This window comes from Aythya fuligula, chromosome 18, assembly GCF_009819795.1.
Source record: "Aythya fuligula isolate bAytFul2 chromosome 18, bAytFul2.pri, whole genome shotgun sequence".
NCBI lineage: Eukaryota > Metazoa > Chordata > Aves > Anseriformes > Anatidae > Aythya > Aythya fuligula.
The window spans coordinates 4,486,329-4,513,458 of NC_045576.1; the positions used below are offsets into that span (position 1 = coordinate 4,486,329).

Genomic DNA, 27,130 nt, shown 5'->3' on the forward strand with positions numbered 1-27,130 from the left:
AATTAAGATCATCAGGTCCAACTGTTATTCTCTACAGAATAAATTGCTTCCCCTTCCTTCCCAGGAGATCAATTGACTCGATCAAAATTAACACGTATGCGATAAAACAGATGAAAACCAGAACCCCGATCTTCTGCGGCCAAATTGAATTGGTTGCATGACAAATGCACCTTCACTCTTGGCTCAGGAATCCACAGAATATTGTCATATTAGAGGTTGCTCAAATCCTAAGCAATCCTTAAGCCTGATTAGAAACCATCAGGCAAATGCTTGATTCTTGTCTCAACACGTGTTCTGGCTGCGTTACAGTCTCTGTCACCATGGTCAAAGGATTTCAAGGTTACATCTCCACCAGACCTGGAGATGTGATATGGCACTCATGACAGCAGAGGATACTATAATACAAAACTAGCAAGCTAGGCAGTTTAGGATGCCCATGTGGGGTCTAAAGCCACAGCTCTCCCACTGACTCTTTCAAGTGTCCCCAGACTAACACCTGGTGACAACATGGCCATGTAATGGTGCTGAGAACTCACCTCATCTTCCTTAGCTGTGGCTCCGTCCGAGTTGCCGATGCGAATCACGATGTCAGTAGTGCGGAAGCGAAAGTCTGGGTGGTCAGCAATGTCGTACACACTCACGTCCTCCTCCTCCCCGATCAGCTGCGTCAGAGACAGAAGGCAAACAGGTCAGCCCCAGGATGCTGCACCGCCCCTCCCAGCACGCCTTCAACACCTAGGGTCCTCCTCATCACAGCTCGTCCATTTTCAGCTCTCTAACAGGCTGCAGGAAGGAACTGCTGCGGTTTGTTCAACTCCTCATCTCAGCCTGTACTGCACCAACCAAGGAACAATAATGAAAGGAAACTGATGGCCTCCCTCTCATCTCTTCAAGTTCCCTCACCTTTGCTTCAGGTTCCATGCCACTGAGATGACAAGACGTGCAAGAATGAACAGCCAGATTTCCCAAAGCAGCCCCATGGGGCCCAAAGGATGGCATTTGCTTTAGAAACAATTTGAAGGCAACTGGAAATGTCTGGCAAAGAGCTTATCGACTGATGGGAAACATCTTTCATTCTATTTCTCTTGGAGAAGTGCTAGGAAGTCACAAATAATGAGCAGTAAAGCAGAACACAGCCCCAGACAATGCTGTTCTGTTTCTAGACACGCAGGGCCCTGCTCACTTACAACGATGCAGCCCCTGTCCCAAGGCAGAAGGCCCTGCAGCAGATTTGAGAGGGGAGACTTGAACCACACATCTTCCACTAGGCTGCTGCCCACAATAGTCTGTGAAATTGTGTTCCTATAAGCTCCCCAAAAAGCAGGATAATAACACATGGATTCTCCATCAACCAGTAAAGACACAGTAGGGAAAAATTCTTACAGTGAACTCAAGAAACCAACTGCCTGTGACTACAAACATTTCCATCCATGCCAGAGCCTGGTATCGATCATGGGATGAGAACACTTTGCTTGTTCTTTGCTGTTATGCAGACATCTAACAAATGTGCAGTGTCATCACTTCTGGCTGAAGTCTCCCAGGCCCACAAGCACATGACTGTTCCCATCCTCAAGGACAAACTCCACTGCAGAGATGACTTCCAGGTTTACCTGTGCGAACCTCGTGCTCTTTTGTGGCTGCTTTCCCTCAGCTGGCCTCAGCAGGCACTGGCTGCTGCACTTACCTCCACGTCGTCCCCGCTGGATTTCAGCTTGAACCACTTCACCACGCAGGTACGGCCGATATGGTCACCAGACTGCACGACGCCGTACACGCCGGGGTCCTGGGAGCTCTGAGCTTTTGGTCACAATGGCAGGGGAAAAAATAGACAGGTTAAGTAAGGAGCACAGCCTTCACACGTGCCTGAGGCTGTCAAGCTCCCGAGCTTCTAGCTGAAACCTTCCCTTTGTGAATGGCATGAGGAAAAACAATTCTTCCTACACAGTTGAAACTACACTCAGCTAAGGAGATAGATTTTAATAGGGCACGGAATGGTGGTAAAGCCAGGTGATGTTGCATCAAACAGGGTGAACATATTCACTTCGGGACCCCTTTTGAGCTCTATTATAAAGAGAAAACAAGAAAGCGAGCCATCCCCTTCGTGCTCTGCCCTCCAAGCCACTTCCACGATGACAGAGTGTCTGCGTTCCTGGACAGGACAGCCGAGAGCTCCCTGGAAGCAGCCCTGGCTGCCAAGCTCATCTGAAACTGCGCCACCCACAACAGTTTTGCTCCTCTGGAAAAACGCACAGGACAACAAACATGAAAAGCAGGCAGGACGAAGGCATACATGTGCATATGCCTGCACCGTGTATCCTACAGAAAAAAGCTGGGCCTGGACCACATCTCTGGGCCTGGGCTGTTATCCAGACACCCTTCAGGTTTATGTGGCTGACAGGATCCACCTCTCAGCACGCTTAGCAGAACTGCAGGGAGCCCAGACTCTGCTGGAGGGTATGCATGACACGGGAATGCAGATCCCAAACTGGGACAGGAGGACTGGAGCTGATGGCTATCTTCAGTTTCCACAAAACTGGTTTAACCCACGAGACTGGCCAGACTATTGCTCATTACAAATGGGCACACAACTCTTTTTTTTTTTTGACAACCAGCTTTTCATCTTCCCAGCCTCTGAGAAGACCTTGTGCTCCCCACTGCTGAGGGTCGACTACAGAAGCCAGCTAAGAGCCAGATGCCGTGCCATCAATACCATGGCCTAAAGCAGTAAATCTCCCAGTCACCTTGAACTTGTACTGTGGCCCCCACTAGCATCTCCAGTCGGTTTAGTGAATGCGAATGCCTCTGGGTTGCCAAAACACTAAGGAAAATAGAGGGTCATGACATGCAGGTCCTTCAAAGGACGCAGCAGGAGATGAGTTTTTGTCCCTCTCCTCATTCTGGGACAGAGCTCAGAGCCATTTGCACTCTCACGGAGAAGGCAGGCCATCCTGCTCTACAGAAACGCCGAGAGCCCTGGTTTTGGATTCTTTGCATTCTTCCTTGGCATTTACTCCTTTCACATCCTGCCTGTCACAGTTCAGCCTTGGAGTTTAAATAATGGTTCTCTGCTGCCATTCAGGTAAAGTCACCTCAGTCGCTCTGTCCCCTGTAAGGCTCTTGTGCCTACCTCACACGAGTACTACTAACAGCTACTGTAAAAAGGGCTAAAATGTACGTTAGAAGATCCGGATTGAGAAATACTTTGTAATTAAGAGCATGTTTGCTCCCCGAGAGCGTGTCTTTGACACTCAATACCTCTTTTGTCCACCACAAAATCCCCAGGGCAGAACTCATTGTTGTCCAGATGATGGACGGGAATCAGCTCATTGGAGCGAATGTTCGTCTCCACGGTGCCATCCTGCCACATCACGTCAGCCGAAGTCATCGTGGTCACCACTTCCACAGCAACCCTGGAACACAAAGCCGAGGAGTTACCAGAAGGAACACGCACGAAACCCACCAGAAGCTGACAGCAGGAGTCAAGATGGATCTCGGCATTTCGCAGCACCACAAGGATAAGTCACCAGGCTGGGAAGGAAGCTTGGTCCCAGGGAAAAGAGCTACACAGCTGGCTTGGTTTTGACAGGTTCTCAGTCACTGCACGTTACACTGCAGATGTTACAACATATACAAGTCTGTATTGCACGAGGATTTACTTTCCAGGGAGCTGAGCTTATTTTATTGCTAGTGGAATAAATTAACGTGACTACTAGCACCCACTTTCTACAGCTGGTTGAGGTAAGGCAGTAGCTGGAAATAGTCAAACTGAACATCTTCTCCACTGAAACACCTCCTAGCAGCCTGGCAGCTTGGAGGAGCCTAGGACTGGAAAGGAAAAAGAGAGCAGCTTCCATCTCAGCCCGTCCAGAAAGGAAAAGAGGCAACACATTGAACATGCGTAAAGCAAAAGGATGTTTTGCTAAAAGTCTCCTTCCCAGTAGCTCAAACGTATCCATGAATTTGTCTGCGGGTCCAAACCAAACCCCAAGCACACAACAAGGCTGCATGCTGGTACTCCTCTGAAGTGTGACAGTTGGAATTTATTCCGTGCTATAGGAAACATGAATGTGGTGGAAGGTTCTTTAGAAAAGCCTGTCCAGATAGCCTGCAGCTCCGTTCTGCCTGGCTCCACACAACTTGTCTTTTCAGCCCCATGCTGAACTTAAATACAGCCTTTATTTGGCTGGCCAGGCCTTGCAGACAACACAAGTGCTGCATTTGTGTTGGGTTCAAGTCAAACCATAAGCGGATACAATAGGCTGTTTTCGCCCACCCCCGTTTTTATGAATGTCAGCAGTGAAATGTTCTGAAGTGGAAATAATCCGAAATTTCTGGCAGGGCCAGCACCCAACAGCAGAGCTTATCAGAGAGGGAAGTCTGTAGGAGGTCAAGTGTGGTGGGTAACACGCCAAGGGAGGATCCCTTGTCTTGTAGGGGATGCAGAGCTGAGGATGGGAGAGGGAAAAGGCCAGGGGACACGGCACAGTCCTGTCTGCAGAGCTGTTTATGCTGCTTCACAACTCATTTTCCACAATCCATCACTCCTGGGCACTAGTAAAAATCATTGTGCCTCCTCATTAAGAGATACCCAGAGGAGTGCAGGCTGGCCAGGGAGCTGCAGCAGGTCACTAAAGGAATGGAAAAGGCGGCCTCAGCACCTTCCTCGGAATATTAAAGCAGCAAAGACCACTTGTACAGAGCTTTACTCAGAGGGTGGTGAGGCCCTGGCACAGGCTGCCCCAGGAGCTGTGCCTGCCCCATCCCTGGTGGTGCCCAAGGCCAGGCTGGATGGGGCTGGGGCAGCCTGGGCTGGTGGGAGGTGTCCTGCCCATGGGCAGAGGGGTTGGAATGAAAGGAACTTCAAGGTCCCTTCCAACCCAAACCATTCTGTGATTCTACAAATACCGCTCTGTTGAGCTTTGTGACCTTCAAACACAGTTTCTCCAGAACCTGCAAGGAGTTAAAAAAAAAAAAAAAAAAAAGAGCTCTCCTTGTATACAGGCAAAGCTAAAGTAAAATGAGAATGAAATTCAAGGCATTTTCAAACAACTGGATTTCTTAAATCCTGGTAATGTCAATTTTCTGGGAGGATTCTCACATATCTGCATCAGAAATAAGGTAACGCAGAGTTTTTATACAATTAAGTAGCCCAGGGAAGCCAGCAAGGTAGGCTAGTCAGCTGTCAGGTGCCTGTGCTTCCCCTGAAAACAGTTTAAACATTCTCAAGTTCAGAAAAAGGGAGAAAATGCTGGTAGTTATTTCTAGAAACGGGCAGATACACGCAATCTGCCAAGCTGTGGCAATCAATTCTTCTGAGGCTCTCAAGGAGTGCGTTTTGATCATTAAAAAAAATAATTAGAGGCATATTGGTAGCAAAGGTCGCAGATACCTCTACGGAGCAGGGTAAGGATAAAGCAGAGAGCACTGCAGTACGAACCCCTGCCAGCACAGACCTCCCTGAGCTCTGCAGGCAGCTCTCTATGAAGACCAGCTGTCCACGCTGTTGTGGTCTGTCCTCAGTCCCTCTGCAGAAGCTGCTGGCGAGGTGGCCACTTAGTGTCACGTTTGAGCTGTGCGATCTTTATTCGCCTCCTCCTCTGCGTACAGAGCCCAGCGCAGCACAGATACCCCGGCGATGCCCCGAGGCACAGCAGAAATAGAGTAGCATTGGTGTCAAATCACGTGGCCCCAGTTTCATCACGAGTTGGACGGAGACCAAGCTGATCTCGCACAGGTCACTGCTCAGTTATCACAGAACGATCACTGCTGGTGACTACGGAGCAGTGTCCTAACACGAGGCACGCCATCAGCCTCCACCCCAGCTGAGGAGGTGCTTAACATCTGCAAGCTTCGATAAAGGAGATTCTGGCACATATACCTGCGGTTGGAAACCCCACTCACCTGTCTCCTGGCTTAAACTCCCTTGAAATCTTGGTCTTCTTCTTCTTGTGCTTCCGCTTCAGGTTCTTGATGGAAAGGGGGATGCTCTTCTTGCGGCCGGTGCCACTGCCGCTCTGGGACGAGGCGGTAGAGCTGGCAGAAGAGGTGACAGAGCTCGTGTCATCGGTGTCATCGGCTGCCTCGTCATCAGCATCTTGCTCCATGGACTGAAGCCGGTAGTCAGACGATGCCTCGTCCTTCAGCAGGTAGGGAGGCTGCTGCTGCCGTGCTGCTGCTCCCCCTTTCTCTTTCCCCGTTTCTTCAGGCTGCTCCTCCTTTCTCTCCCCTGCACTCGGTGTGCTGTTGGAAGAGTCGTCCAGCTCACACTTGGATTCAGGCTTAACGTCTTCTGCTTTCTGGTCAGCAGCTGGAGCAGACTCTTTGTCAGGGGCTTCAGCGGTGCCCTGAGACTCGGGGGAGCACGACATGATCTTCACTATCTGCTTCTTCAGCAGCCTCCTCACCTACAGAAAGCAGACCTGGGTCAGACAACATGCTTGCACACTCAGCAGGCTACCAAGGAAGAGGTAACTTTGTACAGAGGGATACAGCACCCCACGGGCCTCCCCACATTTCCCTACACTGGAGTATTCAGCGAGTCATGCTGGTGACAGCACGCTGCAGCCATCTCAGCACCGCTCTGCTCAGGAGCAAATACCAGCATCAAACTCGTCCGTAGGAAGGCAGTTTGGCTCTTTCAGGCTATTTTAAGCGAGCTCTGAATGCTTTGTGATGGAAGGTCACAACAGGCTGCAGCAGTTAATCTATGTAACAGACGCAGCTGTGCGGGGAGGTCACCGTGAAGGCTGCTGATATCCTGTTATTCTAGGAACACCGCTGCTCTACAGCCAGGGTGCAGAAATCATAACCTGACTCATTTGGCCTAGGAAGGCTTCTTTGTATTGCCGCAGCAAGGGTTTAACCGAACAGTTCGGCTCCATGAGAAATCTGGGGTCATGTTAATGAAAATTACACGCGCCCAAGCCCGGGCGGTCAGAGCACAGCCTCACCCCTGCAAGGTGACACCTCTGTGTTCAGTGTCCTGTTCATGTTCTCCGGGGGCATTAGCTGCATGCCTCGCCCAGGCAGTGAAATTGCTGCACAAGGTGACTTGCTTGCTGGCAACAACAAGCCATTACTCTTCACAACAACTGCTCCAGGAGCGGCATTTCGGACCACGTGACTGCCAGGAAGATTTCTGCTTTAAAAGCCGCAGCAATCAGCAATGATTTGAGAAGTCACATCTCCCTCCCTCCAGCCCTCAGCTCACCTTTTTGGCAACCGATCCTTCACCCAGGACGCAGTTCCTCTCTGGGCATTCACAGGTAATTTTTGCAGGCTCCACTTTGTCCGGGAACACATAGAGGCATCTCTCCCCGAGCTGCCTTTGGGCATGGTCAAAGCACCCCAGACGCTTTACCCTGGTAGGACAGGAGGAGAGCCATGAGCCAAGTGTAAAAGCAGCAACAGAACCCAGCTGTGACCATACCCTCATGCCACTGAGGCTTCTTCTGGGGTGCCAGAAGCTAAAACAGCACCAAATCCTTCCCAGGCACACAATTATAAAGGAGGAGTGGGGAATCTCACTAGGGACCGGGTGGGGATAGAAGGGGTTTGGGTGGGACACCAGTCGCTCCTCTCCCTCTGGTTCCCCATCCCAGCAACAGCTGCCAAGAGACCTTTATAGCTGGCATTGTTTTTTGCTGTCATCAGAGAGCTCCCCTCCTCCAGCCTCCCTAGGAGCTGCGGACAGCACCGTGCTGCATTGTGCTATTACTCATCTGACTTTTCCGTCTGAATTTTGTCCAGCTCATCTTTGCAGCTGCAGCCTGCAGAGGGCACCAGATGCTCCTCCAGCAACAGCTCGTGGCCAGAGCAGGACCCTTTATTGCCTGCTGCACACACATTTAAAAGGTGAAGCCTGCTTCAGGCACAAATGGAAGGGCAGGGGAAGAAGTGAGCAGGTGCTAGACGCCACTTTCCTCTATGGGCTTGTTGGCTGGGAAGCACTTGGAGAGAACAGCGGGATGCCAGCCCTTGTAGTGATAACTCTAGGGCCTGCTCAACTCGCTTGGAAGCTATTCCTTCACCTTTTTTGAACCTCTGGAATCCAGGCATAGAACAAGGCAGAAAAGAACTGCAAACAGCAGCTTTGTGTCTGATCAGCTGCAGGCATTGTCACCCCCAGTTTGTGCAGAAAAGAGGTTTTCAACTGCCCTCACCTGGACAGGTTCTCCTGGCTGATCACAGAGGGGGGAGGGCTCACACTGTCAGTGCCTCCAGGACAAAAGCTTTTAGTGATCCAAGTGACTTTTAGTTCTACCACCTGCACCTGCAATGGAAAGAGACAAAGACATTTAATTTTTCAGAGGCCTTCTTACACCAGTGTCTAGGATCTGAAAGTTTCAGCACAACAAAGCAGCAATCCTGCTTTTGTTATTTAAGCTGGCTAACATGCATTTCAGTGCGTCCAGAGCCACTGCAGCACTCCTATAACGTGGCTCAGGGCAACACTGAGAGCTCCTACAGTTTTTAAACTTCGAGAAAGATATCTGACTTTGGAAGGAAGCTACAGTACATACAAATCAGCAGCCCAATGTCACAGAGACATGCTAATGGACTTGGAGCTGCTCCCTCTTTCAGCAAGGAGTCAGCAACATTCCTCCCTTTTTGCATGCAATATTAAGTTTCAACAGAAGAGTTGCTTCCACTACCCTAACCATCAGCCATACAGGCCTTTAAGTGTATTGGCATGGGATCATCTCACGGGGTGCCAGCGGGGACCCTCGGGAGGAAAAGCCAAACCCTGCTCAGAAGTCCCGTCAGTCCCCAACAAGAAATCTGTCACTGCAGAACAGAGCCCCAGCGCTTTTTCTTGGGGAAGGTTACCATGGCAAGCTGACTCCGCTCCAAAACAGCAGCCAGGGACCCGTTCTGTGCAGAAAGAGGCCGTGTGTCAGCTCGTCAATCCTTACCTCTTCCACCACCACTCTGAACTTGCTTTTTGTGCTGAGAACGGGCTTCACACCCGAGAGCCACTGCACACTGGAAAAGACTTTAGAAGGCCCGATGAGGACTTGCCCGGGATAAAAGCCATATGAATCATCAAAGAAAAGACCCTGTGGGGAAAGAGAGGAAAAAACAACATAAAGGGCTTGAGTTTTAAGATTCCAGCATTCCTCTTCCCTCATCCGTGATCAGGGATACTAATCAGAGAGGAGAAAGTCTCGCTTGCAAGTTGCCCATCTCTTAAAGTTCATTCTCCTCCCGAAATCAACCTAGCAGTTTCTATAGCAACCTACTCTATCACACATTCATACGGGATTATGACTCAGTGTGGGAGAAGCAAAGGTACTTGCAAGAAACAAGAGAGATGGATTTCACACAAACGTTCTCGGTAACAAGGCAGCCAAGGTGTGCCCGATCCTACGGAGGGGCACCCTGCCTTTGCCACGCTCCAGTTCAAGCACCTGCAGCTTTCAGGCAGCCAGAGGGATCCTGCCTTCACTCCTCTGCTTGTCAAATTAAGTTTCTGAGTATTCCTTCTGTCTTAGGTGGATTAGTTAATGTGACAGCCCTTTGAAAACAAAACAGGACTGTAAACAAAACAATTACTTCCCTAGAACTCTTTCCGCTGATATTCAGAGTGATTTGAAGAGGCAAAGATTCAGAATGTGGGGGCGGACAGAGCAGTTTGGAGTAGAGAGAATACAGAGTGCAAGAATGTATGGAGTCTTGTAATTTGTCAGGAAGGATAAGAGCAGTGCGACAAGATCTAAATCAGGCGTGTTTCCAACAGCAATTCTGAGCACAGCATCCAGTAACACTGGAGACAACTCATGTCTCAGGTGAAACTGCAAGCCTCTAGAAAACTACGTGCACTTTAAAGGCAGCCTGACTCCAAAAAAAGATCTCAAAATCAGGTACCTAAAAGTTGGATGCTGCTATAACGTGGATTTAACAAGCACAAAACATGCTGTACAGCCCAAAGCAGCAGAGACTAAAATACTGGAGAAATGTCTATCAACAGACCACACCTTTTCTGTACAGGACAAGAAACCACAGCAGCACATCCTATTAAAATAACTTTCCATTTGCTCTTCAAGAAACAGGCAAACAGAAATTAAGTTTTAGATCTTTGCTTTGAAGGCAGGGAAGTATAAGGGCCGACTGTGTTGGTAGTTTTTAACAATTGTATGCCATTCTCTCAGTCAATTCCCAGTAAAGCTGCTGGGAATGCAGTGAGGCTCTGGAGATGCTATTTGGAAGTACAAGCAAGCTTTGTGTTCCTTTGAAGGTGAGGTAATCTAGATTCCATCACCACACAGGGAACCCTACATTTCAGCTGACAGGCTAGCAAAACCTTCCCCATCACCTGATGTGGAACATGCCAGTGTGATGGCAGGCCTCCATTCAGGGAATGCGACAGACTACAACAGCAACAGTGTTTTACACAATCTAGAACACCTTTTAAATGAGACGACCTTTTCCAGAAGAAAGCATTTAATTTGAAAGTATTAAATGGAGCCTTTTCAAGCACGTACAGCTATAATGAGCAGACAGGGAGCTGCCTTGACACCAGCCATCTGACTGCACGTTATGCAAGTTGTTTGCAAAGAATGCAGCTGGAGATGTACTAATTGTAATGCCTCCTCAAAACCTGCTCATTACCATTACCTTTAAGCTACATCCTGTTACATTTACTTCCAGAGAAGATCTAGTTAAGTGTTTCTCAGCTGTGATGCATCATTTAATTTTTGACATTAATGAACAACTACAGTTTTGCCCTCGCCCTCCCTCCTACGCAAAAAGCTGATCAGAAGGACTCTCAGGAGAACCAGCAGCTCACCGAGTCACTGACGTGAGGACAAACGTCATACAGCTTGGCTCCATCTTCTGTACTCATAGAACACCTGGAAAACAGAAGAGACATGGTCACACTTCCAGAGCCATCCACCTCAAAAGTAAACAGCACCAAATTAGCAGCTGCTGCCTGAGCAACTCCGTCCATACGCCCAGCAGCATATTGCTGAGCCTTTATGGTCCAGAGCAGAGCTGGCTATGGACAAGCTATAAAAAAACATTGCCTGGTATTAAAAGGCTCCATTCAGCAAGTTAAAAAAATAAATTAAGTAATACGCAGGGCACTGGACAAGATTTGTCTGCTGCAAACGTCCCGTTTGTTATTCACACTGACACTGGAAACTAAAGGCAATTTGGGTATGCTTGCTTCAGTAATAGCTTCATTTCCAGAGCAAGTTCTGGTGGGATTTCAAATGATTCATTAGGAAGAGATTCTGCAAACAGTTACCTCATTTGACACAGCTACGCATGAGCTGCTAAGAGAAACCAAGCAAGGTTTTTAATTCCATCAGTAACTGTAGACAGTACAGAGAGAGGAGTGCAGCTATTTTTCACTCCCAGTTTAACATGTTTTTAAGAGCCTTCCAGTCTGGATTAACCAGAAGCTAAAAAATAATAAAAAAATCACAGAAGCATCCACCAGTAATCTGTTATAGCAATTGCACTGTTCTCTGAGAAAGATTCAGAGCTGACTGCAAGCTTTTTAAAACTCATTTATATATTTAAAATTGTCAACATTCAATTTGCAAGACAGATGGGTTGTTTCCCAGCTGCCTGACCCATGTGCCCCTTGGCCCCCCACTGATGCCCTTGCATCAGTAACAAAGTTTGTTGGACAAGACAGGCCTCAGTAACAGTGAACCTAAGGAGTTCAGAAGGTTTTAGTTTACAAGTAACTGTCTGACGTGCACAAGAAACCGAATTCAAATCATTTTACCAGCTTTGCAGAGCCATAAATTAAGGTAATGAGATATTTGTTCCAATGTTCCTGGTTAAATCTCCCTCTAGAGTTACGACTTTCGATTACATCTTCATTAAAAAACAACATTCCTAATGCTGTTGCAAATAACAGTGACGATAAAGCAATGCTGACCTTAACAGCTCAAGTTCCATCTTGAGCTGCTTTTTCAGCTTTAATAAAAAGCACTAGCCTGCAATTTTCCATGTTTTTGCAGAAGTTTAAAGGTAAGAAGCTTCCCTCCCTGCATCTCAGTGAAGGTATGCTCTCCTACTGAGAAAAGGTTTGGAATACATCATCTGTCTGAACCAGCCATTTTTCCAGGGCAGAAGAGCAGCAGTATTAACATATTTTAGTTCTGGAGAACTGATCTGCTGGCACTGAAAAAAAATGACACCTTTCAGATAACACATTTTCCAGAGGGTGATCAGTGAACCTCAGTGATTGCAGAGGAAGATGTGCTATTTACTCTGCATCTGAAGGTATAGCAAGCAGATAAATTAAGAGTATGCGAAGGGGAAGCCCGGCCTGCTCCTAGTTCTCCTAAAATAGATCAGGATCACAAAACTTAAGGGGGAGAGTATTCATCAGGAAGAAGTACCTGGCTCCATTGGAAAGCTTGAGGATGACCTGGTTCTTCAAATCATAGACCTTGCCCAGCCAGCAGTCATAGGCTATGTAGTCACCATACATGAAGGGCTACGAAGAAAACAGAAAACAAAGCTTATGAACATCAGCCCTCGTACTTTGAGCCATCAAGGAAATTCTCACACAACACGGCCTGGATAGCAATCCCAAAGGGGGATTAGGGCAGCAACTGCAGACCTTGCTGTAAGCTAGAATTAAGATACATTGAGGAGTTGGCTCGACAGTCAGAACGTAGCCTGGATTCTCCATTTAAAAAGCTCTGACTCTGTGGGATTTTTCCTCAGATCTTAAACTTGTTATGTCAAGTGTCCCATTCTGTTCAAAAGCTATTCTGCAAAGGAGGGGCATACTTGCACTTGCCATTAGCTAATTTTAACAACTATTTGTTATTTATTTTAATCACTGAGCCTAATATTCTATCCCAGGCACAGAAGCCTGTATCCCTCTGCCTTTCCACAGGACGTTTCTTGAGAGGGGCTCTGACACTCCTGCTGTTCACTCCCAAATCTTTTTTTTTCCTCAGAGGAACCATAATGATAAAAACCTATACCACTTAACATCTGAAAATCCCCCCACCCACTCAAGTGAGAGAACCGTGTACATTGCAGTTTCAGCTTGACTCCTCTTAGCATTTTTATAGCCTGTTTAACCAGTAATGACATCGCAGCTCGAAAGCACTGTGCCAGTACAACGGGGCTGCCCCAATCAGGCACCAATCTCAGCACAGAAGCTCTCACCCAATTTAATCACAACCTAGCCCTCCAAGTCAATTTGATCTCAGCAATGTGATCAGAAACACAGAGCAGATGGGGAGAAGAGGAGCTACTGCATCTTCTTGCAGGGAGGATGTTTTCAGTACGCCTAAAATAAAACCAAGCTGCAGATGCATCTTGCACAATATGGCTGCTTCCCTTGCACGCACTGCTTAGAATACAGCAGCACCCCTCTAAACAACAGAGCTCCGGCTCCAACATTTATTTTGGCTGCATTCTCACCCAGATATGTTGCAGGTCTTTGCTGTTGACAGGGTAGAGGATGCAGTTGGTTCCTACCAGCTTCACAGCACACTCTATGTTGACATCAATCACAGTCCCACACTGGCTGTCCTGAAATCACAAAAGAGAAAAAGGGGTTATAACCTAGAAAAGGCCCTACATACACACGGGAGGTGCAGAAACAAGTCTCAGGAGTAGAGTCTGAGTGCCCTCCTCTCAGCACTCAGAGCCTCGCTCTGATGGGGCATTTCACGTCATCTTAAAACAACTCCGAGGCTGACATCACTGTTGAAGACCTGTGGCATTTTCTTCCCAGTTAAAATTTGCAATGGCTGCTAATGCAGCAGCCCAGAGACTCCAGTATCTGGTCAAATAAGACAACACTGTGTCAGGTGATTAGCATTTATTTGCTTTCAAATCTGCCTGGCTGTTTGGTCTACACAAGCGAGCAGATCTTTGCAATTCCTTAGGACCATCATGCAGATACTGCCCTGAACCAACAAAGGCAGGGTAGATCAACCCCACAACACAAGAATTCTTTAAAGCAGTCTGTGACATCTCATACAAAGCTTGTTTTTGCAGGACTTTATAAATGGCCTTCACTTGCTGCCATGCAAAAAAAAAAAAAAACTGGCACCTTTCAGATTTCAAGGTTTCAAGCCAGATAATTTGCAGTTGGTCCAATTACGAGATGGCTGTCATTATCTCCATCGCTTCGCTAAAGAAGTTGTATTTATTTTTTTCTGTCCCCAAGAAAAATACCTCATGCTGTCAAGAGCCTTCTGGGGCTTGCTTGGCAGGAAGCACGCAGTGTGCACGTTGCTTACACATATGGCAGAGGCCTGCAAGGAAGGGCTGCTAACCCAAACACTGTCAAATACGGCAGCTGCCCCGGCCTGCTGACAGCTGGGACAATCCATACTTGGATTTATTAAAGACCAGAGTCCACCATGAAAGCTGGCTGAGGCAACCGACAACAGCAGCTCCTGAAGCTGTCCTTATCTCAAACATCAAGGTCACTGCTCCAACAGGACTCGAGCATAACACTTGAAGGGCTTACGCCCCGTGAGAATTGGATTTGTTTGCTCGGTTCGCTTATAAGCACGCTGTTCTTTTGACCGTATCAAATATTTATTCAAGGCTTTCACCCAGAGCCCTCTTTGAGCTCCTCCTCTGGGGAGCTCACGAGTTTGCTGGCGCTCATCTCATGGCGGGGCCTGGCAGTTGGAGCGAAGACACCCTGCAGATGCAGTCCAGGGCAATTCCTGGACAGATTGCTCAGCCCCTTTGTCCGTCTGCCTTCCCACCTGCCTGCTGCGAGCACCCTCCTCGCACCGCACTCACCCTGTGCCCACAGCTCCCGCGGAGGTGTCAGGGACAGCAGCGTCCTCGCATGCTGCCCGAGTGGAGCTGTGCCAGGAGAGCTGGGCTCAAGGCAGGGGTTCATCCCCCCCAGATCTCTGCAGTTTCTTTCTACAAAGGCTGGGAAGCAAAGGAAGCCTGTCCCAGACGGAGCCGTGCTGATGGATGTGGCTAAGGCTAACGCAGCTTGCGGCCTGCCAGGAGGAGCCCGGCTGAGCCAGAAGGGCCCAGCAGAGCCAGGAGGAGCCCAGCAGAGCCCTGCTGTTACCTCTCACCTTCGGAGAGCCCCGAGCAGGCTTTGCCAGAGCTGGGCCTGATTCACCACAGCTGCTGCCAGCACGGCTCCAGCCGCAGGAGGAGCGAGGCCTGCTCACAAACAGCACCTGCTCTGCTCAAGCTCACGGCTTCTAAAAGCCAAAGCACAACCACTTACCCACCCTTTCCTCCATGTTAGGCTATTTAAATAGGCTCAAATCCATCCTCAGCCTGTCCTTTGCAGTTGAGGGTTTGGTTCATTTATGTTTTAGATTGCTTTGTAGCCAGAGAACAGCAACAAAAATCCTCAAAAAACACCCCCCTTGTCCTACGCTGAGCATTTCAGGATTTTTTTTTTTTTTTTCCCTTCATCAGCAGCTCTGAGAACCTCTGGTACAATCCAGCACCTGTGCTTTCTGTAGATCATCTCAGCTCCGGGCTGAAACCCTGCCGTTCCCTGGAGAGCACCCAAAGGTGCCCCGCAGCACCCTGCAGGCCTGCCTGTGCCTGCGGCCGGCCCCAGGGACCTCACGGTGCTGAGGGAACGCCTGGGCAAGGCCAGCAGGGAACAGTCTGCTCTGCCAGAGCCCCCATGGGCTTTCCGAGGGGGCTGTGTCTGTGGAGAGGTTACAGGACTTGGTGCTAAGGAGCAGGCAGCACAGTTTCTCCCTCCATGCTGCAATGTCCCTGTGCTTCCAGCTCAGGATGGATTATGGAGGCCCTGTGCCCCTCACCTACCCCCAGCCCACGCTGGGTGCAAATTCCCTTCAGGCCGAGCACAAAGGAAGCTGCTGCTCTGGGATTTGAGTCCCTCACCCTGTCTATATCAACTTACAAACCACCAGGTTTCCCATGGCAAAAGCCCTCCTGCCATCAGCTCCAAACCAACAAAACCAGTACCATGCCAGTACCCCAGTGCCTCGCACTCACAGCTCCCATTTACTGCAGGATGCTACCTAGTCACGGGCAGGGGCTGTTCAGCTCGCTTCCCCTTCCAGTGGCTAACATGCTTGAGCAGGAACAGAGCACTGTACGTGACTGCTAAGAAAGCCGGGATCAGCGCTGCGAGCAGCTTTAGAAGCTACAGGACTGTTGAATCACAGCTTGCCTCCCTCACCTGCCACCGAACCTTTGCTGCTATCAGTTTATTTACTTTGCTGTCACATGAAGCATCAGCCTGCGCCAGGGGCCGCCCTGCAGCGGGGCGGTTCTGCTGAATCACTCCGGGAGGTTACAGCAGCGCTCAGCACTGCGGTCCCCAGGCGAGACGTCGCCAGCTCGGCTCGTCTCCCAGCCCAGAGCTCGGCTCCCCACCGCCCTGCCCCGACACAACCGTCCCGTCCTGCCTATTAGATAAAGGAGCATCTGAAACAAGCCCACGTTTCAGTTTTGGTATTAAAAAAATCCCCCTCAATCCCAGCAGCAGCACTGGCAAGGGGAGGTGACTGATCTTTGCGGGGACTGCAGGCTTGCTAAGCAGAGATGAGATTCCAGCCCTATTTGCACCCAAAATTAAGCTCGCTCCCCAGACTTTCTTCCTGCTTCTGGTACCTGTAACAGCATACACCACGGTGGAGATACTCAGTATTTAAGCAGTGTATGGACAGCAAAGCGACTCATTTCGTAACCCCATCAGGGAGAACGGCAGCTCAGCAAGCACAAGCCTCAAAATCCCCCATTTTGTGCCTCCAGTCCTTCCACTCATTCCTTCAATGCTCTCTTCTAATTACGCCACCCTCTTTTCCCTTCCTTCAGGGAGGACAGCAGCGCCCAGCAGCTTTTGAAGCAACAAAACCCAGGTGTCTGACAGATTACAGACCCACTTCTAAATCTTTTCCCCAAGCCAGCGTATCACCTGGAAAAATGAAGTCTGCCACCGTTCCTCATCCATCTGGATTAGACCTGTGGGGGCCCAACCGCATTCAGGGGAAATGATCTCATTTTACGCTTCAGACCCTGAGGCATTCTTTCCTCACACTCAACGCTAGACGAGAAGCGCATGAATTTGAGTCAGCTCCCTTCTCTTGAGGAACGGAGGATTTCAAGTCCTTCCCGCTCAAGGTTAAGAACAAGCCCGAGGAGAGTGTGGTGAATACAGAATAAGTTCCACATTGTGCGTTTGCCAGGCCAACTGGTGCAGGGCAGCCATCCCACATCCTGAATCTGGCAGGCTGACACTTGCAAATTCTCTATTTTAAAGACTTCGGTGATTTTTGTGATATATCTGAGAAGTAAAGGTTTTCTTTGGGATAAAAGAGGTTTATTTTTTCATTTACCACTGATATTTAAAATACACTCGGGGGTAAGGTGAAATGTAAGTCATCTTTGGATTTGCTGTGTTTTTGAATAGAGGGGAGAAAAACTGAGTTATGCACTCACCATTCCATCAATAAAACATGAAGTTACCAGCCACTAGTACAAACAGTCAGGTAAATGCCGTTTTTAAGCATGCAAACAGACAAGAAAGGAGCGTGCACCTGCTGGGACACACCAGTGCAGCTACCGATACACGTGCAGCAAGCTAGAGAAGCCAATTTCTGCTTAGATGACTATGGAAATCACAAACAAAAGAAGCACATCCACATTTTGCCAAGAAGAAAACTCAAAGTCATTTTAAGCTTTCAGGACAGTACCAAGCATTGGAGAACAGAGAATTGAGAGGCAGGCCTCGAAACATCCTTCTTTGAGCAAGAAGGGTGACCACAGTGCCCAGCTGGGCCAGGGACAGCAGTGTGAACCGCTGATATTTCTATTTACTAGCAGTTCTTTGTTTTGGAGTAAAACGTTTTCATAAAGCTGCAGTTTTAGTAAGGTATCTTGAAGTCAAATTTCCATTTCAAACAAGAATTCAATTTCTTAAGGAAATGCTTTGTCTCAGCATTTTCCTAATTACCCTTCACGTTTTTTTTCACTCTTTTCTTCTCCTCAGAACATTCCATGCAAAAGGGATAGGCTTACTGGTTTTCTCCCTTTAACTGACAAACAAAAGGGCTTTATTTGCAGCACCCAGCCAGGTCAGAGAAGGGACTCCTCCATCCCTGCACCAGGCTGCTCGCCATGTGGTGTGACTGCAGCAGTCTGCGGCCAGCTGCCGGCTTCATCGCAGCCTCGGTAGCTAACGCTGCTGGAAGCAAGTCAAGAGAAGATGCGAGCACACACATGGCAGGCCATATGGCTCGAGGTTACAGGTTAGGTGTTAGCAGCAGCAAGGAACTGCCAGCCCAGCTAAGCTCCCGAAGAGATCACATCTCGTTTGATAATCGATACGGAGCAGTGTTCCCAGTGTTCCCTACAAAAAACAAATCCACGCGTCTCTGACGAGCACAAACGCTGTAAAACTAGAACAAAATGACTAGGACTTAAAATAGCATCCAGGAGTAGTAAAGGTAACAATCACAGGCTGCTGATTAAGAGCCAGCCTGCTTTCTGCCACCCTAGCAGATACTTCAGCGTGTCTTGCTCCAGCAGAGGTGGGATTTGCTGCATTTCTTCTGGGAGTACTCAGACAAGATGGTGCTCGCTGCAGATTAAGAGGTCTCCTGGAAAATATTTCCTCCTGTCTTTCTACCACAGCACACCAAAAGGCACACAGGGATTGAGCGACCTGCCTCTGCTCCTGCTTCCCCATTGGGTCAGGGAGAGCACGCTCCCCACAGCTCACACTGGCTTGATTTAAAACTTAAAGTGTGCCAGGTTTAGACGAGCTGCTTGTCTCATTACCTGACATTCCCAGGCGTGCCTGCTCAGGAGACCTTTGCAGATATGCAGCAGCAGCGAGGCAGCCTTATCAGCATTTCATTTTCAAAGGATGCTGCTAGGTCTATTAAACAGGCTAAAAATAGAGCACACTCAAAGCTTCACCGCTCAGCTCCATTCAGGCAATTTGGCAAGCCTCAGAAATCCATGCAGCAGCGTTACGATCAAAAAGGGACAAGGGAAAAAGCACTTACGCTGGAGCTCATGTGTCTGACCACATCTCGAGGGACGACAGAGCGATCTTCAAGCTTCAGCTGAGGGGGAAAAAAAAAAAAAGAAAAATTGGATTTAGTGAGCCCGGGTGACACTAGGTCAGAAATGACATGACAAATGACAAACACAAATGGCATCCCATCCCTCTGGGCTGGAGAGGCTTTCAGCAGAGGATGCTGAGGCACTTCCATGCACCTAAACCCCTTGGAGCACTTGCAAAATCCCGTTGGCAGACCTGAAACGCAGCAGCCAGGTGATCTGTCCCTGACTGAGGATACAAAAAGGGGCACAGACATCCTGCCCCAGTGCCTCCTTCCTCATCACACAGCACCTCCCACCCACACCCCATCTCTGCAGTAGAGGAGACAGGAGACACACGACAATGTGCACCACACCACGCTTCTGTGCCTTTTTCTGCGTGTTTTTCACCCAAGATGCTCCCTAAATACCCGTGGAAATCCCATTTGGCCTGGAGAGTTTTAAGGAAGGTGCTGTATGGCGAGACCTAGCCAGCAGGAATGGGCTCTGCTGTCAAATCCATTGCAGCAAGCACTTGCCTACAAAAAAATCTCTCTTACTGCACTCATCAGCCTGCAGGTCCGTGCAGGTAACACAAAACATCAGAAACAGCACGGATGAACTCACAGCACCTCTCACACGCCACTTCCTGACAGAGCACTTGGTGTGAGGAGCTAGTGCTGGCACCAGGAGAGGCAGCCAGGCCAGCACCACCTATCCTACATCAGTCCCCACAGAGCTGTGGCACCAGGACCCGTTACTGGTACGGGAGGCATCGCCCGATGGATCTGCGGGCATTTCGGGCCAGTTCACCAAGCCACGTCCGTCCAGCAGAAATCCTTCATCGAGCTGCTTCAGGGATCTCAACACCACTCCTGGGCTCTTTCATTGAGCGTTATTAAGAGGCTGGGCACTACAAAATGCAATTCCCACCTACGGCACCACAAAAATGCTGTACAAGGGCTGAGATCCTAACCACGCCGACGGGGAGGCCACGAGGCTGAGGGGCACTGCTCACGAGCACATTTGCAGAGCTCAGCGTGATGCAACCACACTAATTACATCCGGGGCGTTTTGGGAAGCACCACGGGAGCTGATGAGTGTCAGGGACAGAGCCTTTCACATCTTCCTTTGACTTCACCTCGCTGCACGCACCACTTCTCCTTGATCCCCAGCCCAAAATCCACCGTGCTTCGTCAGCATTTCAGCCCACGCCCTGGCTCGCAGCCCGCATTACTAAATCAGACGTAAATCTATAATCCGAGGACAGGATCCGGAATCGAACCAAGGCACCTGCGTATTTATTGCCTTCCTGAGCGCGTGTTTCGGTCGGGGAGGAAGGGAGGCAGCCAGCGAGGCTTTTAGACCGACTGCTGGAGTCAGGGCTCCACCGGGGTGGGAAACCTGAAGCCTCCCACAGCCCATTTCCAGATCGGGGAAGTGTTTTCATCGCCTCCCACATCCCACCAGGGTATAGATAGACATCAATTTTTATAACACTTGCTAAAATTATTCGTCCAAGCACCGCACAGATAGCCTCGTCACATCCCGAACCAGGCAGCGAGGCTCTCACTCCGGTAAGCACCTGCAAGGACAGCATTTGGGGTGGTTTACCTAAGGAGTTCTCTTACTGCAAAACCCAAAGCGTACAATGAGTTTCATTTCAAGATGTATCAGGGCCATTTGACCACCACATGCTGGATTAAATTCGTGCATAACCTGTGTCAGAGACGTGCTTCTGTGTTCTGTATTGCACGGTACCTGAAGAACCCAAACCCACAAGCTGATCGTACACAAATATCACCACCGCATGGTAAATCTGAGAAGCTGTAAATGAAGCCTTCCCAGTCACTTGCACCAGAAGGATATAAGCACAGTATTTCTTCCAGAAGGCTCAAAACTTTTCTCTGCGGGAGCTGCATGTGCCCTTTTCCCAATTCCCCCAGCTCCAGAGGCGGCACAACCGCTTTCAGCCCCACGTGCCCGACCCACCTGCCTCGATGCTAGGATAAGCCAGCCACGTAGTAGGCAGGATGCCAGCACCAACCACGACACGTAGCAGGCCTGTCAGCACACAAAAGACTGTCGAACCCCAGAAGAAGCCCAGCGAGAGGAAAGCAGAAGGGCTGTCGATGAACGCAGCCTTTCTTCTCCTCTGTTACACCCGGGTGCGCGATCGTCAGCTGGAGGTGAGCCCCCTCGCTCAGCAGCCCGGGAGCTCTATAAGCACTTTTAAAATAGGCACTTCGAGCTCGGTTGCTATATTTACCTCCGTGCACGTCGCTGTTAACATCGCTGGAGTTTTATGTTCTCGCCACGTGCCTTGGGAATAGCCCCGGGAACGAGAACGAGCAGATCCCCAGCGCCGCGCTCAGCCGGTCCTGGGCTCCCGCACACCAGGCTGGGCTCAACATCCCCCAAAGACCTCAAACACGGGGCTGATGACAGTGTTACCCCTTCACCTTTTCTTTCTTTATTTTTTTAAATTCACGTTTTCCTAGGTTCAACAAGGCAAACCAAAGACCCCCCTCGCTGCGCACACATTGCACCCAGGCGAAAAGGGATGCCGGCAGTCCCCCAGTTAATGCACCAGCTGCTGAAAGGAGCAGGTTGCAGGCAGAAGGGTTATTATATATTGTTCTAGCTCTATATATTCTATATTATAACCCAGGTATTCCCTCTGCTGCTCAGCACCGAGCTCAGCTGCAGAGCCACCACTCAGCCAAGGACACCTCTGCTGCTCCCCAGGCACGGCGATGCTCTCCCAGACGTGCAGCAGGGGTGCTGCGGGTCATTTGGGATTTGGGCTTTGGAACGAGCACCAACCCAACCCTGTTCTCACTCCCAGCTGTCACCTCACCTCCAACAAGCAGCCGTGCAGCCATCATTTTCACCTGAAACTGCTGAGACTGGGAGGAAGGAAAGAGCATCAGCACATGAAGCCTCGGCAGCTTAACGCTTCCAATCAGTTGGGTAATTTCTTAGAGCAACAAATAAATTCATCATTCCCTGAACAATATTTTTTTCTTTTTGTAACTTGCAGCAGCACCTGTGGCAGGAACCTGGCTCCCGGCCCCAGCCAGCAATTCGACCTGGGGTAATTACCTGGGGTAAGTCACGTCTCAGCTTCTTGGATCTAACCCTCAGCTGCACAAAGCAAACAGGAGACGTGTGGCCCCTTTTCCTCTCCCAAGAGCCACCTCCTGACTACAGACCAGCACCAGAGCAATTTATTTTGATGGCTGGGACTAGCCAGTGCCACGTCTCGTGGCAGGTAAACAAGCAGCAATTGCTTCTGAAGCTGTTACGGACAAATAACAGGAGATTGCTGTGGGGACGCAGCCGGCCCCGGCTCTGTGTCAGAACAAAAACCGTCCTGGAAGTGCTCGGGAGTGCCACAAATCCCTCAGCACTACCTGCACGTTGAAAAGCAGAGCTTTAGCTCACTGATTAGCTGCTCAAGTTTGCTTGTGGCATCACAGGGGACAAAAACACCTCCGCACAGGCTTTGGCTACCAGCGTCCACCCCCCAAAAATTAATGTTTTATCCACCAGAAGGAGCGCTGGCATTTAACTTTAGGAGAAATCAGGGGGAAGGCAATTCCACCTCCAAACAGCGACGCTGCGTTGTGCTATGGCCGTGTTTGACTCCAGCGCTGTCACACGTGATAATTACGAACAAACTCTTCCTTGCTCTGCACAAATCAAGACCAGAAGCTGGGGAACGAGCCGAAACGCAGAAGGGAACAGCAGCTTTAAGCCTGGACACATCCTACGTGAAGTCAGGGGTTGTTTGATCTCACGTGCAGCAGCACGCAGCTCACCAGGCGTTTTGCACAGGTGCCCTTACCAGCTTGCAGAGGATTTGATGACTTCCCAGTGGATCCTGCAGCTTCAGCCGGGCTGGAGAGCTCTGCAGGGCCACCTGGGCATTGGGAAGGAGGAAATCTCTCTTCTCTGATCCATCGCTGCCCAGGGCAGACCCTCAGCTCACAGATCGATGACCACGCAGATTTGGGAGCCGACGTTTCACCTGGTGGAGCCCCGGCCGTGCAGCTGTGTTTCTGCTCAGCCGCCAGCAGGACAGAGCTCGCCCTGGCTCCGAAGAGGACACCCGATCCTTGCCAAGAGCAAGTTAAAGCTGCTGAAGTTCCCGGCGGGTCGGTGCCGTCTCCCACTGCTGCAGTGTCTGAGCAGCAAAGAATAAAACCTGCTCCAAGGTGCTGGTGTGATCCCACAGCCCCTACACACAACAGCTCCTAGTCCTGATGCTTTCCACAGATTTCATCCTCTGTAATAAGAACTTTGGGGATGTACATGGAAGGATGGAGGATAAAAAGCAGCAGACGCCGCCCCCTCCTTTGGGGACTGCTTAAAACACACGGAGGAAAGCAACCAGGAAAGGAAATCACCGCAGAGGAAGCCTGAGTGCAACAGAGCTGCTGGAGGATGGAAGGGACGTTCATCCACCCAACGAGCCACCAAGAGCCAGGAGGGCACAGGGTGTCGTGGAAGCTGGAAATCGGAGTGAAGCAGGGACCTGGCTGGCAGCAGGCACCGTAAGGGGAAGGAAAGCCGGGCTCTGAGCAGCACAGACCTGCTACCAGCAGCTCTTCTCGGCTCCTTCTCCATCCCACGTGTCCCAGCAGTCCTCACACAGCTTCCCTACCCATCCCCATGCTCTCCTGCTACACAGCAAATAAAGAAAATATCACTTGCAATATATAAAACTTGTCAACGGGACAATATATAAAACCAGTCAGCTGGGCAAGCCACTGCGAGGCCATCCCGAGGTAAATGTCCTCACCCAAGGCAGCCCCCCCTGCTTATTTTAGTTTTTAACCCCCCCGGTCTGATTGCACACCCCAATTCTCTTCGGTGGAAACAGCAGCACAGCAACCACCTCAGGGCGAGCTGCTTTTATTGAATCCACAGCCTGGCTGCACGGGGCTGGATGACGAAGATTCAGGATTTCAAAGATCCAGAGGACGCGGAGCTGAGATGTTTGTAAGAGTTTCAGGATGGATTTGTTACCCACGACACCGCACACAACTCTTTGGGAAATATGTTCCACATCCACAGCTCACTTCCCTCAAAAGACATTTCTGGTACGCTGATCATGGTGTGTTGTACAAAAAAAGCAGGGGAGAGGAGAGAAAAAGGCAGAAGAGAGAATCCTGCGGAGCTTGGTTTGCTCTGGGACACTCGCAGCAGCTCCCAGCACCGCTTCAGCCAGCTGGAGGCTCGAAGCCATGCAGGGATTATGAGGAAAGAAAGAGGGAAATGAGAACGGGGCAGAGCTACCAGAAACGTGACCTTCTGAGAAGCAAAACCGCGTGACCTTCAAGAGCAGAAGAGCTGGAAAACAGAGGGTTTGGAAAACAACTCCTGTGGGATGAGGCTGCGAAACAGCCGGGATAAATCTGCACCGATCCTGTGACAAGCCCTGGCGACTCCTACGTGGCAAGCACGTGCAGTCCTGCCAGGCAGAAGTTCAAATCAGAGGCACAGGAGGTCCTGGAGAGCCCAGCACCCCTTCCAGACACCCTCCTGGGGCAAGCTGTGGGTTCCTGAGCAAGGCAGTGGCACACGGCTCCTGCTAGGGAGCAGGGCGAGGTGAGGCGTTCACAGGAGTTCAGAGTTTTAACCATTTGGCACTTCATCATTTAGCATTTTCAGAAGATCACATCGCATTTCACAGCTCTCCAGGAGTTACAGAAGCAGGAACCACTTAGAGTTTCTTGAATATTTTTACTCTCTCGGTGCAATTTCCAACATGCCCTGACCCTCAAAACCCACGAGCCGCTGTACGGGTCACGGGGGAAGGACAGCAGGCACAAATCTTTTGTTTCCTACCATCAGGGCAGAAGAGCCCAGGAGCTCGTTGGTGAGGCTGCTGCCAACTCACTGCAGAACACAGCGGGGGAGGCAGGGAGGTGCTCGGTGGAACCGAAATAAATGCTTTAAAGGACTTCTCAGAAGCCAAGAGGAAATCGATACCGGGTTACAGCACCGGCAGCACGACCTGCGGGCTGATCCCGCATCACGGTGCTTTTGGTGGGGAAAGCAGACCTGAAGCTCTCACTCACCCGGCAGCACAGATCTGTTACCTGCAAACCACGCCGGGTTTCATTCTACACGTGGACAAAACGGGCATTCAAACAAGGACCTAAAGAAGGATTTCCTAATTTCTGAACTAGGATGCCGTGGCCAGCAGCAGCTTTCAGCCCCAGGCCATCGCTGCTCTGCCAGAAACTCACCTGGCACCAGCTGAACGGCTGTGACAGCTTCACAGCCCCTGTGCTGTCAATTAATTTCCATCCAAAGTCATTAATTTCCATCAAATTACACACCCCCTGTTAATGGGGTACGAGCCAGCCCTTTAGGGGACCCTGGGGCAGGTGGCTGCGTGGAGGGCAGCAGGGGGAAGCCTCTGCAGCACCCGCAGGAGATGAGAAAACCCCAAAGCGATGAGATCCCAGATGGCTGCCACCAGTTGAAATGCTCTCCTTGCCTTTCCCAACAAATGGAATTTGGGAAAAAAAACAAAACAAAACAAAAAAAACCTTGAACAAGTTATTTGACGCAAGGAAAGTTCAGCTCCATCATAACGTGGGTAAACGCCGTGCTTCAGAGCAGGGGAATTTGGCTTCAAAAATAAATCTCTCTCGCAGCAAAAGGAAATCTTTTACTTGGATTTTCCTGCTCCAAGACCATCAAACGTTATTTATTACACCAGCAACAAATCCTTCCTGTGGCTCTGCAAATTTACGTGATGTTTTGGAAATCCCTGCAAGGCACATTCCCCGGCTGGGGAACCCAAGGGTCTAGCGAGGAAGCTAAAAAATCCCCAGCAGCGATTTGGGGGCAGGAGGACAAGGCGATGGGAGGGTTACTGGGTGGGTTGAAGGGTCTGGAAGCCTCTCCCAGCACAGGGAGCGAGGCAGTGGCACCCCTGGGAGCTGCACCAGCCCACCCAGCTCTTTGCTCTGCTGGGGAGGTGGATGCCAGCTGTAAGCAGCAATAGCAGCTCCTGGATTTTCAGCATCTGTAGCCTCCCATTTCTGCCCCACCTGCTTAAAAGCTGAGCACCGGCGATCACAAAAGGCTCCAGGAAACCCACTTGTTCCTGAGATTTATCCGACATTTTACCCCAAGGGTAACGCAGCAAGACAGCGTGTAAAAAAAGCTTTACAAAACCATGGAAGAGATCAGCAAAAAGAACCCAGAAAGAGCAAAACGCTGCTTAGCGTAAAGATGGGGGAGGCTAAAGTTCAAAAACACTCGGCTAGGACCACACCACCTGGAGAGACCTCCTGAGAGAAGCTGCACTGAACAGCACTGAGCCACCTGGAGCCACCTGGCCCTCACCAAAATGCCCCCAGGTACAGAAATGGATCCAAACACAGGGTTTTGCTTGCCAGCAGCAGCTTGTGATGGAAGGTACGCCCCAGCAGCACCGATCCCTGCAGCCCCCCACCCGTGCTCTTCCAGGAAGATGGCTGGTGGTGAGCTCCTGCTCGAAGGCAGCCACAGCAGCGAGCCAGCAGCAGATGGCACTGTTACCTGGAAAACTGGCAGGCTGCAGCTGGATCTTGCCTCCACACCAGCCACCTCAAAGCTTCTCCTGCAGCACAGGGGGGAGCTGGCAATGCCCAGCTAGCTGCTGCCCCACAGCCGGGGGCAGCACAGCCCCGTGCAGAGCCCCCAGCCCTGCTGAGAGGTGCCCGGCTCTCAGCCAGGACCGCAGGGGGTGCCACTGGAAGCCTGGGGAAATGCAGGCACCCGGGATGCAAGCCGTGGTTGTGCCGAGCTCCTTGCAGTACCTGAAGAAGCCAAAGTGAAGGATGAGGTGTGTTTGTTTGCTAGGAGTCCCCAAAGGGACAGCTCGCCTGGGTGCTGTGACCGGGAGAGGGCAGGAGCCCTGCAGGCACCGCTCTCAATTCCTCGAGTCCCAGCAGCCACGGTGATGAAGCTGTGTCCCTCCTTCTGCACAAAGGGAGGGTGTCTGGTGGCTCTGTAGTGTACCTGAACCAATTCCTCAAATCATTGCAGATGGCTGCTGTGACACGATGGGTTTTGGTGGCTGGGCTGCAGGAATCGGTCACTCGCCTCTGGGGCA

At 50.3% G+C, this 27,130-nt stretch overlaps 1 protein-coding gene across 1 annotated transcript in view; it reads right to left on the reverse strand.

The window, feature by feature from the left end:
* The window catches only part of UBE2O (ubiquitin conjugating enzyme E2 O), a gene marked incomplete at its 5' end in the record, with an annotated part of 58,995 nt that overhangs the window by 11,935 nt on the left and 19,930 nt on the right, over positions 1-27,130 (reverse strand). The window contains 11 exons of the mRNA XM_032199851.1: positions 537-662; positions 1,685-1,797; positions 3,256-3,410; positions 5,902-6,404; positions 7,211-7,361; positions 8,163-8,272; positions 8,916-9,059; positions 10,790-10,853; positions 12,363-12,460; positions 13,405-13,515; positions 18,972-19,031. Of these exons, the coding sequence (XP_032055742.1) occupies positions 537-662; positions 1,685-1,797; positions 3,256-3,410; positions 5,902-6,404; positions 7,211-7,361; positions 8,163-8,272; positions 8,916-9,059; positions 10,790-10,853; positions 12,363-12,460; positions 13,405-13,515; positions 18,972-19,031 (1,635 nt within the window). The remainder of the gene's footprint in view (positions 1-536; positions 663-1,684; positions 1,798-3,255; positions 3,411-5,901; positions 6,405-7,210; positions 7,362-8,162; positions 8,273-8,915; positions 9,060-10,789; positions 10,854-12,362; positions 12,461-13,404; positions 13,516-18,971; positions 19,032-27,130) is intronic.